Source organism: Drosophila navojoa, chromosome X, assembly GCF_054131105.1.
Source record: "Drosophila navojoa isolate 15081-1374.11 chromosome X, UAZ_NAV_1.0, whole genome shotgun sequence".
NCBI classification, from domain to species: domain Eukaryota; kingdom Metazoa; phylum Arthropoda; class Insecta; order Diptera; family Drosophilidae; genus Drosophila; species Drosophila navojoa.
The window spans coordinates 13292134-13312058 of record NC_142895.1 but is presented as its reverse complement, the minus strand read 5'-3'; the positions used below and the strand labels follow the sequence as shown (position 1 = coordinate 13312058).

The 19925-nt window shown below is 44.6% G+C and overlaps 1 protein-coding gene across 1 annotated transcript; it reads left to right on the top strand.

Moving 5' to 3' along the window:
* Window positions 1-12176: 12176 nt before the first annotated feature.
* zld (zinc finger protein zelda) lies at window positions 12177-18887 on the top strand. Its single transcript, XM_089265126.1, is given in 4 exon segments — window positions 12177-12927; window positions 13630-16088; window positions 16091-16130; window positions 16132-18887. Coding segments are annotated over 3 exon segments (4995 nt in total). The 5' UTR covers window positions 12177-12927; window positions 13630-13852; the 3' UTR covers window positions 18851-18887.
* The last annotated feature ends 1038 nt before the right edge of the window (window positions 18888-19925 follow it).

The window sequence follows — 19925 nt, the reverse complement described above, 5'->3', positions numbered from 1 at the left end:
CTTGCTCCTTCTGCAAAGTCGTTCGGCTGCCTTTTGGCTATTGTTTGGACTTGCGTTTCCCTTTCACTTTGCAAGCCATCAAGTTGCTCCTCGCACGCCCAGCCACACACTCTCACATTGCCGCTGGGCCATGTCCATTAAAAAAACAAGCAGGAGTCGAAGAAGCAGCAGCAGCAGCAGCAGCAGCAGCAGCAGCGGCAGCAGTGGAAGTCGCAGGCTGCATACATTTTAATCTTTAATTTATGGCTTATTCAAAACTAATGACACTGAAAAAGTGTCCACAATGCCCGCCTGCTGGCAGCTTTTTTTTTATTGTTGTTGGGGCTGGGGCTTAGGGGCGTGGCAGCGGACAGTCAAAGGATTTTGGCTGCCACATGAAAGGCTTACACAATGGACTGATTTTGGCCAGTCGCCAAGGACATTGCAACTGAAAAAATGGAAATAAAGGAAGGAAATGAACGAACAGTCAAATGGGAATGGCTAGCCGAACAGAAAGGCGGAACACGAAGACGATGACGAGAGCCAGATCGCCAAGCGAACATGCGAACGAAGAAAGGATGAAATAAAGGAGAGCGAACGAAGAGCGGAAACGAAAAGATCCACGAGAGCGAGAGGAGAGCGAACGAGAGAAGAGCGAGCTATAGCTATAGCTATATCTATAGCTATATCTATATCTATATCTATATCTATATCTATATCTATATCTATATCTATATCTATATCTATATCTATATCTATATCTATATCTATATCTATATCTATATCTATATCTATATCTATATCTATATCTATATCTATATCTATATCTATATCTATATCTATATCTATATCTATATCTATATCTATATCTATATCTATATCTATATCTATATCTATATCTATATCTATATCTATATCTATATCTATATCTATATCTATATCTATATCTATATCTATATCTATATCTATATCTATATCTATATCTATATCTATATCTATATCTATCTATATCTTATATCTATATCTATATCTATATCTATATCTATATCTATATCTATATCTATATCTATATCTATATCTATATCTATATCTATATCTACAACTTCAACTATTCCCTGAGTAGTTGGCCGTCATTAGACATGCCTGGCAACCCTTAAAGCGCGAGCGCGCACACACAGCACACACACACACATACTCACACCTATGCGTGTGTGTCTCAGTCTCAAATTGTTTGCCATTTGTAAGCGTTGTATGTTTTAGGCCTTTGCTCGTTTGCTGTTGTTTTAAAATTAAAATGAATGCCCGCAAGCAATAACTACGACAAGCCGACCAAGCCCGCCGTCTGTCCGCCCGCCTGTCCAAGACAAGCCAACATCATTATGCGTAGCTGTGTGTCCATGTGTGCGTGCGTGTGTGTGTGTGTGCGAAATAATCTCGTAAATTACGCAAAAAAGGAAACAAGGAAGACGCCGCCTGTGCTGCCTGCTGCCTGCTGCCGGCTGCCCAGCAAGGACGAGCCATGAGCCATGAGCCACGAGCCGAAGTCCAAGGCGAGGTGGTTGGCTGCTTGTTGCCAGACAACGCACCACATGGACCATGAGCACCACACACATACACATATTTAAACACCCACCCACTCACACACGCACACACGCACACACTTTCGAGCAACCACTTTACAGTCGTTGGTGCCGCTCGATTCGTCTTCAATAGATCTACGAAAATAGTTTTACAACATATACCTATAATAATAATAAACATAAAAACTAAATATAGTTCTACATAGTTTGATTAGATTCTCCACTTCTTGTCTTGTATTTCTACAGCAAATTCCGAAGCCTCTTAAAGCTAAGTTGCATACAAAATTTAGTCCTGCTTGTTAACAGTTTTCTATTAACATCAGCACTACTCTAGTCTCTCTAGTCTCTATTCTAATATTTTGGATAACATTTTTTAAATAACAGTGCCGTTGAGTACCGTTGAGTCTTAAAGCAAATCGATCCAACCCTAACGTATCATTATTATTTAAGTCATTATTATTATTTAAGTTTCAGTTAACAGCACTACTTTAACATAGCTCCTCATGGGCCAACTTTAACTGCTTAACATATTTAAATAATTTAGCTATAACATACTTAACATAACCTAATATAGCTTGACTTAACATCTACAATATATAATTGGTGTTAACATATGTTAATTTACATTTGATGGAAAAAGCTACTCGATCAGCTTATATTGTTTGTACTCTCCTGTTATAAACAACACAACCGCTGTATGTATTTAACAGTCAACTCGAATTCATGTTAAGCAACGAAATGTTAATGCCACTTAACATTTGCCTTTCTGCTGCACAACAGCTGCTGTTATGCGAGCTACAAATGATTTTTAATTAGCTACAAACTTTCTATTCGACTTCTGTTATCGTGCAGCCCTCGCACGCACACACACACACACACATACATATTATATATAATATATATGTATACATATGCAGCAGATTGTAAAATCCGTTCCGTTAAGAGCCTGCCCCCCCCCACTGCCCCACTGCCCGATGCCCCTTCCAGGCACGGCAGACAGCGCCCAGCCTTGTATGTCCATTCACAACACTTGCGACGTCCCATTCCACTCTCTCCCTCCCTCCCCCTCCCCCTCTCTCTCTCTCTCTGTCTACCTCTCTTTCTCGCTCGCTCGCTCGCTCTTCTTACCTCTCTCACGCACACATGATGCCAATGACGACGTTTGCGTTAGTCCACACACGCACACACACACACACACACACACACACACACACGCACAGGCACTCTGGTCCACTTATGATGAGTTTACATTTTCGAAAGCGAGACATGAAAATGAAAATTGGGCAAGGAAACTTGCCAAAGCCAGCAGCAACTACAACAACAACAACAACAGCAGCAGCAACAAAGAAAGTACGCCCTATGTGTGGGCGTGGCTGTAGAGGCGGCTGTCACACATTCAAAACAGCTCAACGCAATGTGTATGCGTGCGTATGTGTGTGTGTGTGTGTGTGTGTGTGTGTGGGGACAAACAGGAAGCCAAATGTGGCCCAGCTTCATCTATCGTCCAAAAGACCCCAACTCCCAACGCCCACTGACAGCCAGGCTGGCCGTTACGTATGCATATTTCCTAAAGGGGCTAAGAGGGTGGCTAAGAGCTGGCCCTGGGGCAGGCGGGGGCAAGGGGTAGCTGCGGCTGCGACTGTCAGCCCAGACGACGCGCCGTACAAATGAGCTTGAGCAAGGACGCAAGATGTACGGAGTGTTGGTGTGTGTGTGTGTGTGTGTGTAAGCTCCATATGTGTGTGTGTAGACGATGGACAGGCCTGGATGGATGGCGGGAGTAGGGGAGATTCAAGCAAGCGTGTGCGTGTGTGTGTGGGAGGGAGGGAGAGACGAACGGACGGCTGCTGCCGCTGACTTTGAATGTCCATGTAGACATTTTGCAATTTTGAAATACATGCGCAGTCACACACACACACACATACACATACATACATATATATATACATATATATATTGTATATATAGAGCGAGAGCAAGCGAAATGCTTTTAACATTTTCTAAGATTCAAATTTCGTAAATTATCCCTTTGCGAGTTACTCTGTATATGTGTGCTCGTGTGTGTGTGTGTGCGAATGTGTAGGCCTTATCGATGGGCGGCTCATGTTGCTGCGTCCATTGGCCAAAAACTAAACGCACGAGCCGCACATTTTGGCTTCTGAACGCCCGTCCGCCCCGTACTTACAACTTTCATTTAAGACTAGCCAAGCAGATTACAGCCCCAGCCCCCCACAGAGTCACCCTCACCCACACCCTCTCCCTCCATCTACATTCTTCTCTGTATACCTACTCCGCTCCCATTTCAAATGCTATTCGCATAATTTCCGCCTGTCCTCTATATTTAAACAGGTAGATCGTACTTCAAAAAGGTCTATATCCTTTCCAATCTGACCATCGGCTTCGTGTTGCATGCCACAAGCTGCAGCCAACATGCCCCAAGACCAAAATGTTTTGCTATTCAATTACAAGCTGAAATTATAGACGAACATCTTTTAACCTCCGCCTAGCCAATCGAACGCCGAACAGCCAATGCATATTAATCGAGTTCAATTCGAGAAATCTCAAATGTATTTATAGACCCCCCTTGGCGGGTATTTATAGAAGTTGGAAAGAGTTTAAGCTTATAAACTATGGCTCATGACAAAATCGACTAATTTACGACTTGTTTTGAGTCATTCAATTCAAGTAAATTCTCACTCTTAAGAGCATTTCTTGGTACAACTTAAAGTACAGTTGGATATAAAACGATCGATGAATGGATCAACTGGAAGATCAAGAGTTTACGAGAACTTAGATAGTAGCAATAGATAGTAGTAGTAGTAATGGTAGATATTAGTAGAAAATATTAGATAGTAAAAGTAGATAGTAGTAGAAAATAGGACATAGTAGTAGTAGATAGTAGCAGTACATAGTATTAGTAGATTATAGTAGATAGTAGCAGAAAATAGGAGATAGTAGTAGTAGAAAATAGGAGATAGTAGTAGTAGATAGTAGCAGTACATAGTATTAGTAGATAATAGTAGATAGTAGTATATAATGGTAGTAGATAGTAGTAGAAAATTGGAGATAGTAGTAGTAGATAGTATTAGTAGATTATAGTAGATAGTGATAGAAAATTGGAGATAGTAGTAGTAGAAAATAGGAGATAGTAGTAGTAGATAGTAGCAGTACATAGTATTAGTAGATTATAGTAGATAGTAGTATATAATGGTAGTAGATAGTAGTAGAAAATAGGAGATAGTAGTAGTAGATAGTAGCAGTATATAGTATTAGTAGTAGATAGTATTAGTAGTTGAATATACTAGACAGTGGTAGATAAGAGTAGTAGATAGTAGTAGTAGTAGATAATAGTAGTAAATAATATAGTAGATAATATTAGTAGACAATAGTAGAAAATAGCAGATAGTAGCAGATAATAGTAGTAGAAATTAATAGATAGTCGTAGCTAGATTATTTCTACTACTATTATATACTACTATCTACTATTTTCTAGTATTTTTAACTGTAGAAAATAGTCGATGGTAGTAGCGAGCTATTTTCTACTACTATTATATACTTATATAGTAGTAGTAGACTTTACTAGTACATGGTATTAGTAGATAATAGTAATAGTAAGCAAAACCTATAATTCATTAATTCGTTTTGGGGCTACCTATGTTTTTAATTAGCTCTAATCGAGAGTATGTAAAGGTATGGAATATCGACTAAATTCAATAGTTCCACTGTTATCGATAATTACGTTACATAGTTATCGATTTTAACTTCTATTGATTAGTGCTTTTTGATTTTACATCTAACTGGTTAATATTAATAATCGAAACAATTTAAATCCTATCACTGAACAATGAAAGCACTAATTTTTTATCGATTAAATTTCAATTTCAATCGAATCGAATCAAATTTGGCTTTTTATCCAATTCATTTTTAGCCGCTTTTTGTTGTGATTGCCCGCTGCCTGCTTGCTGCCAGTTCCTGTTTGCATGCCCCCCCGCTGTCTGCCATTGTATTGGTCGAAGTCTAACTGTGTGTACGTGCATGTGTATGTGTGTGGGAGTGAGGTTGTGTGTGTGTGTGTGTGCATTGAGTAGTTCAAATTGTATTTGCTGTGTGCGCTGGCACTTTGCATGCTCGCAGCTTTACATTTGAAATTAATTTATTTTGCCCAAGCGCAACACGCACACACACACACACATACACGTGAATGCCGTTGGCCATTGGCAAGCGAAAGTGTTGGACGTTTGGCCGCGAACCGTCGCTGCTGGAGCCGCAGCCACAGCCGCAGCCGCTGTCGACGTTTGGCGCTCATCTTTTTGCCGTTGTCCGCGCTTTTGGTTGGCTGCCATCTGAACTTTGCGCTGTCATCCGGCCTGGACATGTATATATGTGTGTGTGTGTGTGTGTGTGTGTGCGAGTGTGTGGGCGGGGGTGCATGTGTGTGTAGTTGGCATGCGGTTAAAAAGGTATCTCAAAGATACTAAATACTTTATGCATGAATGTGCCAAATAGATTTACGAGAAACGCCTAGCGAGAAACGAGAAAGCAGCAGACCGCTCTCTCTCTGTTTGTGTGTGTGTGTGTGTGTATAATGTGGTGGTGGCTCTCATTCATGTGTGCGTGTGTGTGCGTCGATATTAAATTTAAATTGGCGCTTGGATATTTTAGAGTGAGCATAGCAAGAGGAAGCAGAGCAGCGTCAGAGAAGGAGCAGGTGGTAGGAGTGAGCGAGAGCGAGAGCGAGAGTGAGAGACGGTGGGAGTGGATGGGGGAGGGCAGAACGGTCAGGATGGCTTGCAATTAAGCTTTATGTGAGAATGTATACATATGCATGTGTGTATATATGTATGTACTTATATGTATGTACATACATACAACATGGACATGGTTAGTTGCCCAACGGCCATGCGCATGTGTGTGTCTGTGTGTGTGTGTGTTTATGTAAAGCCTTAAATATTAATAACAGTTACAATTTTTAATGATTAAAAGTTGGCGCATGTGTGTGTGTGTGTGTGTGTGTGTGTGACCAATCTGTGTGCCATGTGTGTGTGAGAGCTTAACAAAAGTACAGTTAGACAACAAATGGCAGTCAAGTTTTGACAAGTGTCGGCCATTCCGTTAACAAACGCCCCCAACCGGCCGCTTAATAGCAACAACAACAGTTCACATTAATTTCCCTTGCTTTTTGCTGCCTACTTTTTGGGTAGTAACAGCAGAAGCAGCAGCAACAACAACAACAAGAAGAGAGAGCATAAACTGATCAGAGAGCACAGCGCAAGCATTAATTAAAGAGCGAACTTAAGCAATAATGGCTGCCTGCAAAAGCAACTGAAGAGCAAAAGCAAAAGTAAAAGTAAAAAAAAACAAACCCAATAGCAAATGCAAATGCACTTGTTGCCCACTGGCGAATGCAGCAACATGTTGCTCGTCGCCGCCGTTCGATTGAGGTCGGGTTTGTTTACGTTCGCACAACGCTTGATTCATAAAAATGTGCCAAAGGCAAACCGAAAGAACAACATGGCATAAGGAACAAAGAAAGAGAGCAAAAAAAATGTATAAACATAGGAATAAAACCAAGCTACAAACACAAGCAAAATTAGAGCACACACAGGGGGCCCACATACATATGTACATATGTATGTATGTATGCACGAAAGAGCGATGGTGTGCGTGTCTGCGTGTCACACGTGTTGCACATGCATTGCATTTGCAAAATGCCAGCAACAATTACAACAACAAGCACTGCAAATTAGACACGCACAACGGGCTCGCTAACAGCGGGGCAGCGTATCTGTTCATGCAGACAGCGACGACAACAGCGACAGCGAGAACGACTGCACAATTTTTAGCCAGCCATTTTACACAACACCCCACATTTACGCACGCTCTCTCCCTCTCCCTCTCCCTCTCCCTCTGCCGCTGCCGATGACTGTGCCTTTCCCTCCGCGTTGCGTTCTATTGTTCGTGTGCATTGCTCACTTGGCAGTTGTTGCTCTCACACCGACGTTTCATTGCCATTTTGTTGCAGTTGGCGCGCAATGCGTTGGCATGTTTGTCGTGCATGTGTGTGCGTGTGTATGTGAGAGTGTGCATGTGTGTGGCTGCTGCATTGTTTGCATTTCAAATTGAATTCCTTTAAAATTCAATTCCTGCCCCTTGTGTATGTGTGTGCGTGCGTGTGTTGGCATTTTTGTGCGTTGTGCATCTGCTGTTTTTTCTGTCTCTGCGCTTTGTTGTTTTTCGTCTGCTGCCGCTGCCGCTGCCGCTGCTGTGGCTGCTGTTGTTATTGTTGTTGCTTTCAATTATGATTGAGCAGCATTTGTCGTACATTTTGTTGTTTTGGTTTGGCTTAGTTCCTTTGTATGCCACACATGCGAGTCATATAAATGTACGTACATGCATACATATACATGTATATATACACACATACATGTATGCAACTATGTATGTGTGCCTATGGGCTTGCGTGAGTTTTCTCGTTTGTCACCCCCAATCCAACTCAGCGCAATGACTGGGATCTGCAGCTTAGCGGCATCTGTTTTGCTTGGGATCAGCTTTTGCTAGCCAACACCGATCCCAGACAAAATCTTAGCAAATCTCTCGATATATGCAAATGAAGAACGTGGAATGAGACGCAGTTGAAACGCCGGAGAAGTGTTAACACAACAAAAAGCCACAGAAAACGCTGAAAAAACACTCGCAAACACATATGCACTAACAAAAGAAGAAGAAGAAGCGAAGAAGAAGCAGAAGCAGACGCAGAGGAAGAAAGAATAACAGAAACCAAGAGGCGAGATTGTGCAAACGAAAACATCGGCTCAGAGCCAAAACAAGCCAGCAATAACAACAAGCCGCACACTGAACGAAAATGCGTAGAAAGAAGAAAGCAAACAAGAAATTATAAATTGTTTACATTCAAATACTACCATATAGTCTGTATTATATTGATATGTATGTATGTACATATACATACATACATACATATATGATGGGACCCAGTACTGCTTTTCTCTCAGTGTTAAAACGCTGCTCTATGAACAGTACGAATTCTCGCTGTGTAACTGACAATTGTCGTCGTGTGAAGTGCAAATAGATCTTACATGAGATGTTTGGCTCATGAGTACATAGAAAACACACAGTACACAGTACGTAGACACACATACATAATTATTTACGTAAGCAAATACACGCATATACATACATACATATGTATGCATGGACATTATTTAAATACATGAGTAATTGAGTTAACTTTAAGGAATTTCATTTGTCAACTGTTTCGACCAACAGCGCAGGAAGACATGAAATAGCTACGTGCTCCAAGCGGAGCCTACAGCTGCAGTTGCACTCTTTTAACATGATGCCTAATTGAGTATAGAGCTTAAGAGAGAGAGGCCGTCGCTTAAGAGCGTCGTAAATTTGCTACACTAATTACTGTAAATGCCACGAGTTTCTTTGTGCAAATGACAAGAAGGTTGCAAGGCAACAGCAGCGATTCAATGTGACGAACCCACAAAAAGAAACGGCGAATATTCATATTTTACATGTGTATGTATGTATGTAGGTATGTATGTATGCTTGTATGCCGAATTATACATACATATGTATGTATGTATGTATAATTTAGCATACACGCATACACATACATACATACATATGTGCATACATACTTATATACATGTGTATATGTGTGCATATACATATATACATACATATGTATGTGCTATATTGACGGTGCCGCAAAGTCAACACCAAAATGCCAACACCAACAATAAAAGAGAAAAACAACAACAGCAGAGTAAACTCCAAGCCGGCTTTAGCAAAAAAAAAAAAAAAAAAAAAAAAACGTAAGAAAAGAAAAGAAATAATAAAGTAAAGTAAAGAAAACAACAACAAACCGCGCAGACGCGCATCGAAACCACAACAAACGGCGCAGCCGCAACGCCGGAGCGCCAAAAGAGCAAAAGCCAGAGGAGAGGAGTAGGAGGGCTCGCCAACGGCGTTGGCCCTGAGCCAATGCTAGCGTGAGTCATGGCAAGCAGCGCAATATGCTTAGCAACGTCGCCGACGTCGGCGATGTTAGCAACGGCAACGGCAACGGCGACGACGAAGCCAGCGGCGGCGCTAACGGCTCGGCGGAGTGGCGCTCGCATTACATAAGTCGAAGCCGAGAGACAACCAAAAGCCGAAGACGAAGCTCAAGCTGAAGTCTGAAGCTGGGCGATACGTCGGCTTAAGATTTTGTTTGTTTGTTCTCACACCCGCTGGCGCCCTCGCAGTCATTCTTACTCTCTCACTCTCCCGTAATTAAAAAGTAACGGCGCTGACAATGACAGCTGTACGCTCTCAATTAAAAAGTCATTAACTGCCATACACACACACACACACGCAAGCACGCAGAGAGCGGGAAAGAAAGAGAGCTGGACACTGGACACGCATTAAGGACTAGCTACGCTGTGATTGACAATGACACGCAAGGCCTCTGCACCGACATACACACACACACACACGCACATGCATGCACCTTGTAATTAGAGTTGAGTTAGGAGGCTCTACCTGCGCCTGCGCCAGCGCGCTCGCAACTGTTGCGTGTCATAAATGCGCCATAAAACAGCCTAATCCCACTGCACACACTTGAGCCGGCTGCAACAGCGCGCTTGCCGCATCAGCTGTCTGAGAGAGAGGCCCTAAGATCACCCACCCCTCACACACACTCACACACATGTTACGCACGCAGCTTTCGGCTCTCTTTTACTCTCAGCCGCTGCGCTGCTCCTGTAATTGCTGTCTGCTTTTCTACAAACTTTTTTGATGCTGCTGCTTGCTGCTGCATGGCCTTGGCTGCGTTTCTATTGATACGCATACAGTAAGCACTCGTGATGGAACATTTTAATTAGCATTCGTAGAACGACATTTGATGCAATGCTACTTTCTGTGATATATGTACATATGTTCTTGTATATATGTATGTGTATTGCTTGATTCGAAGTCCTTGCAAATTACCTTCATTTAAATGATGCTTCCTTCTTAAATAAATAATAAAATGTCGCGCGAACATCCTTTGACCCTCGACAGTTGCTCTTAGTCTCTACCCACTGTATACAAAGCGCGCATATATACACACACACTAACGCATGCAGAGATTTGTAAAGCTTGTTTTCATATACATATATGTATATACATACATACATACAAACCTATATTTTGCTGTTGTTGAGTTGCCCATTTTTTGGCTCTTCCTCTTCGCTGTGCGCCGACGTCTTCAGCGTCGTCTTCTTTATTGTTTTATTGTCAGTTTAGGGATTTGACAATTTGCTTGCTGATTTTTTATGACAATCATGTATGTAAATTTTCGGCGTGCCTTCCACGCTCTCAACTCTTCCTCAAGGCCCACGCAGCCCAAAGGCAAAGAGAGAAAGAGTAAGAGAATGTAGGGATGTATGTATGTATGTGTGTGTATGTAGCTGTATCTGTAGCTGAGCTCCATTAGCCGGCATTTGGCTTACGAGATTTTTAAATACTTTTGGGCATTTTCATTCGTCCCAGCCCAGAAAAAATGAAAAAAAGAAAAAAAAAACTTTGAGCTCGAACTCGAGCCCGAACCCTTCGCACATCTATTTTTAGTTTTTCGCTTTGGCTTTTTACTTGCATGAATGTGTGTATAAATTTATATGTATGTATTTTTTATGCTCTGCATAAAAGTTGAGTTTATTAATTTTAAAGCGTTGACAAGTTTTACGAGACCCAACAACAACAACAAAGGTAGAAACAACCGAAACTAGGCTAAAAGTGTGAGGCGAACGTGTATGCGATTTCTCGTCAGAGCCCAAGCGTGAGTCAGGCTGTCTAATAGAGCAAGAATGTGCTCTAATAAAGCTGACCAATTTAATCAGATCGAGACGGCTGCGAAACAATCAAAACAGCTGTTGTTTAAATTTTCTTTTTTGTAGTTCTTTTTGCATTTTTTAATTGATTGTTACGAACTCAGACATCGAATCACTCAGGAATTACAAAACTTATCAAAACCAAGCCTAAACAATTTGTTTCAGTTGACTGCCTGGTCTAGAAGCGTAGTTACAATGGGCTAGTTGCTCAAAGTCGGGCTTGAATACGGTTTTTGGGGCCGCATCATCGCAAAGAAATGACCAAATTGCCTTCGTAAAGCAAAGTAAATAAATAATAAAAGCAAATCAAATGCAAAAAAAAAAAAGTTGAAAGAAAACAACAACAAAATGCAAAAACAGCGCCAGCGTTGGCAAAGCAAAAACAAATGCAGCAACAGAAAGAGACAGCAAAAGCAGCGACGGCGTCAGCGAAAACACAAAACGCACGGCACATAAGCGCTGCCGCTGCTGCTGTTGTTGTCGCCGTCGTTGCTGTACATAGCGCACGCACACTCACAGACACACACACACACACTAGCGCACACGCACGCCAGTCCAGCAACGACTGCGCTGCCGCTGCGGCTGCTGCTACTTCTGTTATGTGCGCATATGTGTGCGTGTGTGCGTAAGCATTTACTGCTGCTGCGGCTGCGGCTGCTGCTGTTGCTGCTGCTGCTGCTGCTGCTGCTGCCGCTGCCGCTGCCAGAATGCCGCATGCACGTCGGTCATTTGTATTTGGAAACACAATTCCGTTCCGTCATTTGTATTTGGAACGCCGTAGCAGAAAGAAGGACACGAGCGAATAAGCGACGAAGCGTGTGAACGGAGTGGAGCGGCTATTTTAGCTTTTAGCGCCCTTTTTTGTTTCATTTTCTTTGTACATGTAAAATAAATATTAAAAAATATAACATACGGCAAAAATCAACAACAAATTTTTGGCAACACTTTTCGGCAAAAAAAAACTATTTCGGACTTAAAGAAAAACGTGAAAAAAGAAAGAAAAACACTGAGAAAAATTTAATCAAATAATTGACGCGTTTTGTATTGTTTTTCCATTGTGTTCGTAAACATTTTTTTTCTGTTCAACTGCAGTTAAAAAGCAAAAAAAAAAAACAAATCTTACGGAAATTCTCAAGTGATCGTGGAGTGAACAAAAAGTAATGTAACTACAAGAATGAAAACGAAAAACCAAATGCTAAGAGGCAACGATCAAAGAAAGAACTAACCGGCGAACAGTAGACGAAAGCGAACCGAAACTCTTTCGCGCTCGCAAAATCAAAATTCTAAATTCAAAAAGTAAAGAGAAAAAGTACGAAAAAAAAATCAACATCCCAGCAAACCTTCCAGTTCTTCGTTTCGGTCTTTTTTTTATGTTATTATTCTTCAGTTGTTTTGTGTTTCGGTGAAGCAGAAGAAGAAAAGGAGAAGAGAGAGAGAGAGAGCAGCAAGCCGCTAAACACAAAAACTGCACAAAGCGAAGGCGCAGATAAGTAAGCAAACCCAACAACAGCAACAACGACAAGAGCAACAACAATAATAATAGCAAGACCAACAATATCAGCGGCGAAGATGGCGATTATGATGACCAACAGTCCATCATCATCATCGTCTTTGCCAATCAAATTCATAATTGTTATGTAGCTGTATATATCTCTAAATATATATACATATACATACTGCCATTTTTTTTTACAAGTGTATATGTGTGTGTGAATGCAAAACTATACGAACACTATGAACATAAAGAAATGTGAAAGCTACAACAACAGCAGCAGCAACAGAGTAAACGCAGTCGCCGCTGCATGCCTGAAGAGAGCACACTGTTAAGATCCGTTTTAACAGCTGCTAAAGCAAATGCAAATGTTAAAAGAGAATCGCACATTTTGCATGCTTGTATTTGTTGGTTTTTTTTTTGTTTTTTTTTTTTTTTTTGCTACTTTTTTCTTGATGAACAGTGCAAAGCAAAGTAACAGAAGCTGCGGCTGCGTAGAGCTCTTCTGCCGTTGCTGATGTTAAGTGATAGTTTTTTTTTAAGGCTCTTACATTCTCTTTTGCACATTGCTGTGCTCTACCAGCCAGCACCGTTATCTGAGAACTCAAGTAGTGCATGTGCATGTGACTAGTCTATATATACATATGTGTGTGTGTTTTGTAAAAATTTGTAAATTAAAATTTAAAATTTATTTTTGCAGTACAAATACAAATACAAATACAAAAAACAAAACCAAAACGAACGGCAAAGCAGCCAACGAAATATAAAAACAACAGCAACAACAATAAATTTAAACAAAAAAAAAAAAAACAACTTAAGCAGCTGTCGAAGCAGCAACTAGAACAACAGCAACAATTAAGAAGCAAGCCACATGAGCAGCAGCGCGACGCCAACGCCGACACAAACGCCAACGCCGACGTTTAATGGCGAGCATAAAAAGTGAAATGCCGCCACTGCACGCGGCAGAGGCGCTCGCTGCTAGCAGCAGCAGCAGCAGTAGCGGCCCAACTGATAGCGGCGGCGGAGGTGGCACAGCAGCAACTGCAGCTGCAGCAGCAGCAACAACTGCAGCAGCGGCCGCAGCAACAGCAACAACAACTGCATCGGCAGCAACTGTTGCTGGGGGCAGTGCGCCAGCAACGCCGAATGCGAATGCAACAATCAGCGCCGCCGCGGACTCCAGCGATAATCAGCCAGGCACGCCGCAGCCAACAACACAGCAACAATCGCTGATGTCAGTGGACGCGCAGCAGCAGCAGCAACAGCAACAACAACAACAGCAGCAGCAGGCGTCGGGCATAACGCATCAGCCATATGCAACGCATCACATGTACGCAGCAGCAGCGCAACAGCAACAGCAACCACCACAGCAGCAGCTCTACGGCGGCCTCTACGCCAGCGATATGCAGCAGCAACAGCAACAGCAGCAGAGCTACGCGGCCAGCAGCTATATCAACAGTTACGAGCAATTCTATCAGCAACAGCAGCAGCAGCAACAGCAGAGCGCGGCTGACTACGGCGGCGCCTATGTGGATTACAGTAAAGCCTCGGCGGTGCGCTATCATCCGTATTTGCAGCAGCCGACGTCGGTGCTGCCAACGGCTGTGGCGGCAGCAACTGTTGCTGCCGTCGACGATGCCACAGCAACACCGGCGGCCGCAGTGACGACAACAGCAGCATCTGTTGCCGCGATGAGTCCGCGCGTCGTCAGCAGCAGCAGTCCCACCTCCACCTCATCGCATCTGCAGCTGAGCAGTGCCACGCCCAGTTCGCCAGGAGGCGGCTGCAAGTTGCAGTGCAAAAAGTGCGGCATCTTGAACACTAACGAATCGGAATTGCAGGAACACATTGCCAATGTGCACGGAGAATCGCCATACGGAAGCAGCGGGTATGCCAGCTCGCCCTACATCAAGGAGGAGATGCCGATGCCGACGCCAACAGCGGTGGCCGCAGCAGCAGCAGCAGCGGCGGCAGCCAGCGGTGAGCTGCTCGACTTGGACTCACAGAAGATGGTCTATCACCAGCAATTGCTGCAACAGCAACAGCAGCAGCAGCAGCAACAACAGCACCACCATCATCACCACCACCTCCAACAGCAGCAACAACAACATCCGCAACAGCAGCATCAGCAGCTCCATCAACACGACGCTGTGGTTGCCGGCCTGCCATTGGCATTGCCCGATCCATTGCATTCGATGCAATCGATGCAGCAACGTGCACTCCACAGTTGGGAGCAACAGGCCACGCCCACCGAGGGTCTGCCCGCCTATATGCAGCCGCTGCTAGAAAAATCGCCGCACTACTACGGCTCGCCCAAGCAGTCGCCGTATCACCCATCGACGGTGGTGAAGCAGGAGTATGCATTGATCAAATCCGAATATGCCGACTCGCAGCATTATGTGGACAAGTCGTTCGATCCGACGGCAGCCGAGGTGACCACCAGTCCGGCCGAGTTTCCGAGCACCACAACAACGGATGGCAACGCCGTGGGTGGCAACGCTGGCACCGCATACCGTGGCTTCGAGCCGCCCAGCTCCAGTTCGGTGCTGCCGGCGAACAGCCTCACGGCCAAGGCGGCCACCTGGAAGTCGAACGAGGCGCGTCGCCCGAAGACCTACAATTGCACCGCGTGTAACAAGTGGTTCACCAGCTCGGGCCACCTGAAGCGCCACTACAATACGACGCTGCACAAGAATGCGGTTAAATCGAGCGGTCAGCCAGATCCGGCAACGTTGCCCATATCAGCGCATCATCATCCTGCACGTGATCCCGTTACAAAGACCAGTCGACGCGGCAATGCGGCAGCAGCGGCCGCAGCAGCAGCGGCAGCGGCGGCGGCAGCAGCAGCAGCAGCAGCCACACAGGAACCGCCAGCAGCGGAGCCGCCCAGAAGTCCGCCGGACTATGGAGGAGGTGGCGGCGGTGTTTGTGGGGCGACGGGCGTGCAGGTGGGCGCCGCCATGTCGCAGTATTCGGCCTCGCCGTCGCCCACCGCTCAGCAGCAGCAGCAGCAGCAACAATTGATTGCCAGCAATGGTTATGCCAATGGCCACGCCCACTATCATGGCCATTACAATATCCAGCAGCAGCAGCAGCAGCAACAAGTGCAATCGACGACAAACGCTTCACCACAGCATGCTAATAGCAACAACAACAACAACAACAGCAGCAGCAGCAACAACAGCAGCAGCAGCAACAACAACAATTCCGTTTTGAACGGTCACCCAAACGGGCTAGCAGGTCCCTCCGCCCCAATCAACAACAACAACAACAACACACAAATGCCGTCCTCCCAAATGAGGGGCCTGCTGAACAACAACAACAACAACAAAATAACAACAATCAACAACAACACAACAACAACAATAGCCACAACTATAAAAGTCGAGCAAATGGAGGACAGCAGCAACTCAGCAATGGTCATGGAACAGGAGCAGGAGGAGGAGCAGCAGCAGCAGCAGCAGTTGGAGGAGCACCAACAGCAGCAGCAGCAGCAGCAACACGTCTTGCTGCAACATCACCCACTGGAGCAGCAGGAGCAGGTCAGCTATCTGTTGTCGCGGCCCTATCACAGCAGCAACAGCAACAGCAGCACCACCATATCCACCACCAGCACCACCATCAACAGCAGCAGCAGCAGCAGCAACAACAGCAACAACAGCAGCAGCAGCAGCAGCAACAACAGCAACTCGCCGCCTATTATTTACCACCACCACCAACAACTGCAACAGCTGCCGCAGCAGCAGCAGCAGCTGCAGCCGCTGCAGCAGCAGCAGCAACTGGAACAGGAGCAGCAACACCAATCGCACCACCACCAACTGTTGCAGGCAATGGATTTCTCGCGCACCCAGCCGCTGCTGCCGCCGCCGCCTATGGCAGCGCTGCTGCCGCCTATAACAATGGACTACAACATGCTGGCTTTGGATATGCAACAGCAGCACAGCAATATGCTGCAGTGCAGCAGCATCAGCACGCCGCAGCAGCCGTTGCTGCCGGTCACTATTACCACCACGCCCATCCACACGCCCATCCCCATGCACACCCACACGCCCATCCACACGCCCATGGCCATCCACACGCCCACCACCCACACGCACATCAATATGGACATGGAATGCACCACTATGCAGCAGCAGCAGCAGCAGCAGCACTACCTGGCACCACAGCCGCTGTCGCCGCTGCCGCAGCCGCTGCAGCCGCAACAACTGTTGCTGGTGGACAGCAACAGCAGCAGCAGCAACAGCAGTACGGCCAGCAGCCATACGCCCAACAGCAGCAGCCACAGTCACAGCAGCAGCAGCAGCAACCACATCAGCAGCTCAGCAGCAACAGCAACCCAGGTGGGGGAGGCAGCAGCAGCAGCAGCAGCGGCGGCGGCGGCAACATCACCACCGCCGCACATCATCACCAGCAGCAGCAACATCATCAGCAGCAGCAGCAACATCTCCAACAACAGCAACAGCAACATCTCCAGCAGCAGCAACAGCAGCAACAACATCCTGCCATGCTATCAGCAGCTGCCGCCGGTGCTGGAGCACACAATGAGCTATCACACTATTATTGGTAACGAGCCGGGCCACTACGACACCTACACGACCAGCGACGGCCACCAGATATTGCAGCTGATGCCGGCTGCCTCGCTGTTTGCGCCCTATGCACCACTGTCGCCCTATTCGGTGGCTGCGCAGCGCTCGCCGCAGGAGGGGGACTTGCCGCCGGTGCATACGCTAACGAATGCACTGCAGGCACAGCAGGAGGCGCAACAGCAGCAGCAGCAGCAGCAACAACAACAGCAGCAGCAACATACAACTTTAACGCTGCTGGCCACGCCCACTCCGTATTCGCCCACAGTGAGCAGCTCGCGTGCAACGCCAGCTCTCGAGCTTGATATGGCATCGCTCATAGCACAGCAGCAACAGCACGACTACGAGCAATATCAGTTGCAGCAACTCGAGCAGCAGCAGCAGCAGCAGCAGCAACATATTGAGCAGCAGCAACTCGAACAACAACAGCAGCAGCAGCAGCAGCAACAGCAACTCGATCAGCTGCAGCTGCAACAAACTGTTGCTGTGCTGCCTAAAAAGCGACGCGCTGCCGTTGCACTTTCCTCAACAACAACAATAACAACAGCAACAGCTGGAGCGGGAACAACAACTGTTGCTGGTCCGCCCAGCAAGCGACGGCGCAACAGCAGCATCGGCTCAACATCGCCACACTCGACCACATTGCCATCGGGCCGCATCAAGTGCTTGGAGTGCGACAAGGAGTTCACCAAGAACTGTTATCTCACGCAGCACAACAAGAGCTTCCATTCCGGTGAGTATCCATATCGGTGCCAGAAGTGCGGCAAGCGCTTCCAAAGCGAGGATGTGTACACCACGCATCTGGGCCGCCATCGCACCCAAGATAAGCCGCACAAGTGCGAGCTCTGTCCAAAGCAATTCCATCACAAGACCGATTTGCGGCGACACGTGGAGGCCATCCACACGGGGCTCAAGCAGCACATGTGCGATATCTGTGAGAAGGGCTTCTGTCGCAAGGATCATCTGCGCAAGCATCTCGAGACGCACAATCGTCCACGGGTTGTTGGCAAAAAGGCAGCGGCAGCTGTTGCTGCTGCTGCTGCTGCAACAGCCAAAGCAGCAGCGGCAGCAACGGCAGCAGCAGCAGCAACAGTTGCTAGGACGGCAGCTGACGATGTTGCTGCTGACGATGATAGTTTGCTAGACGATGATGAAGACGATAATGATGCCGAACAGCAGCATCAGCAGCAGCAACAGCAACAGCAGCAGCAGCAGCAACTGTTGCTGAGCGGCGAGCATCATTTGATTAAAAACGAATTTGTTGATATTAAGAATGAGTACGAGGAAGAGTTCGCGGAGGAATTTCACATCATTGAAAAGGACATTGATATGTATTGAAACGGGAGGGATATATGTATATATATATATACATATTTCTAACAGAATACGTATATGTGTATATATATAGAGGGCGCAGGGCGGGCTTGGGGGATTGGGGGCTTTTGGGGAGGGGTTACTCAGGGGATGGCGGGTCTTCAAATGCAAAACGCTTTAAAAAAAAAGTTAACAAAAAGGCTAAAATTAAAAAAAAATATATACATTTATATATATTTAGCCTTTTATTCACTTGTTTTTAAATTCCATTATTTTAAATATATATATAAAAAAAAAAACAAACAAGTTTTTTTGCTAACAAATTTTTATTGCGCGTTCCAGCAATAAATTGTTGTTCCAAAAGCACACACACACACGCACAAAAAAAAAAAAAACATTTTTGTATTTAATTTTTTTTTACTTAATATCAAACCCAATTTTAAAAAGTTGATTAAAGAAAGCCTTCGGCATTTGAAGACACGCCCACTCAGCACAGCTGTTATAAAAAAAAAACCTAAAACAAAACTTTGCCATATGAAAAGAAAAGAAACAAAAGCTATAACTATAAAATATGCTATACATACCCACATATATATATAAATATATATATATACAATAATTTTTTTTTTTTTTTTGTATTCAAAATTCCTAATTGTTGTAGCAGCAAATTTAATTTAATTGAAAAACAAAAAAAAACTATGTTAAATTGTATTATTATTATTAATTATGAATTAATTAATTGTCGTAGAAGTTCTTTTTTTGTGTAATTTGTATTTCCAATTATTATACGTATTATTTGTATTTTTATTTTGTTATATGTAAACTTAATGTTTTAAGGCCGTGCATACCTCAAAGAAACAAAACAAAAGAAAGAATGAAAAGAAGAAACGCTTAAAGAATGCAAGAAAACAAACAGAAATCAGGGCAAGCTATATATATGCTATATATATATATATATATATGTATATTTATATATATAGTATATATATATACTTATAGATACTAGAGGATCTGCTGGATCTATAGTACATTGTTTATATTATTATTTTTTTTGATTAAACTAATTTAAATGCAATTGTTGTTTATTTTCTGTCAGCCT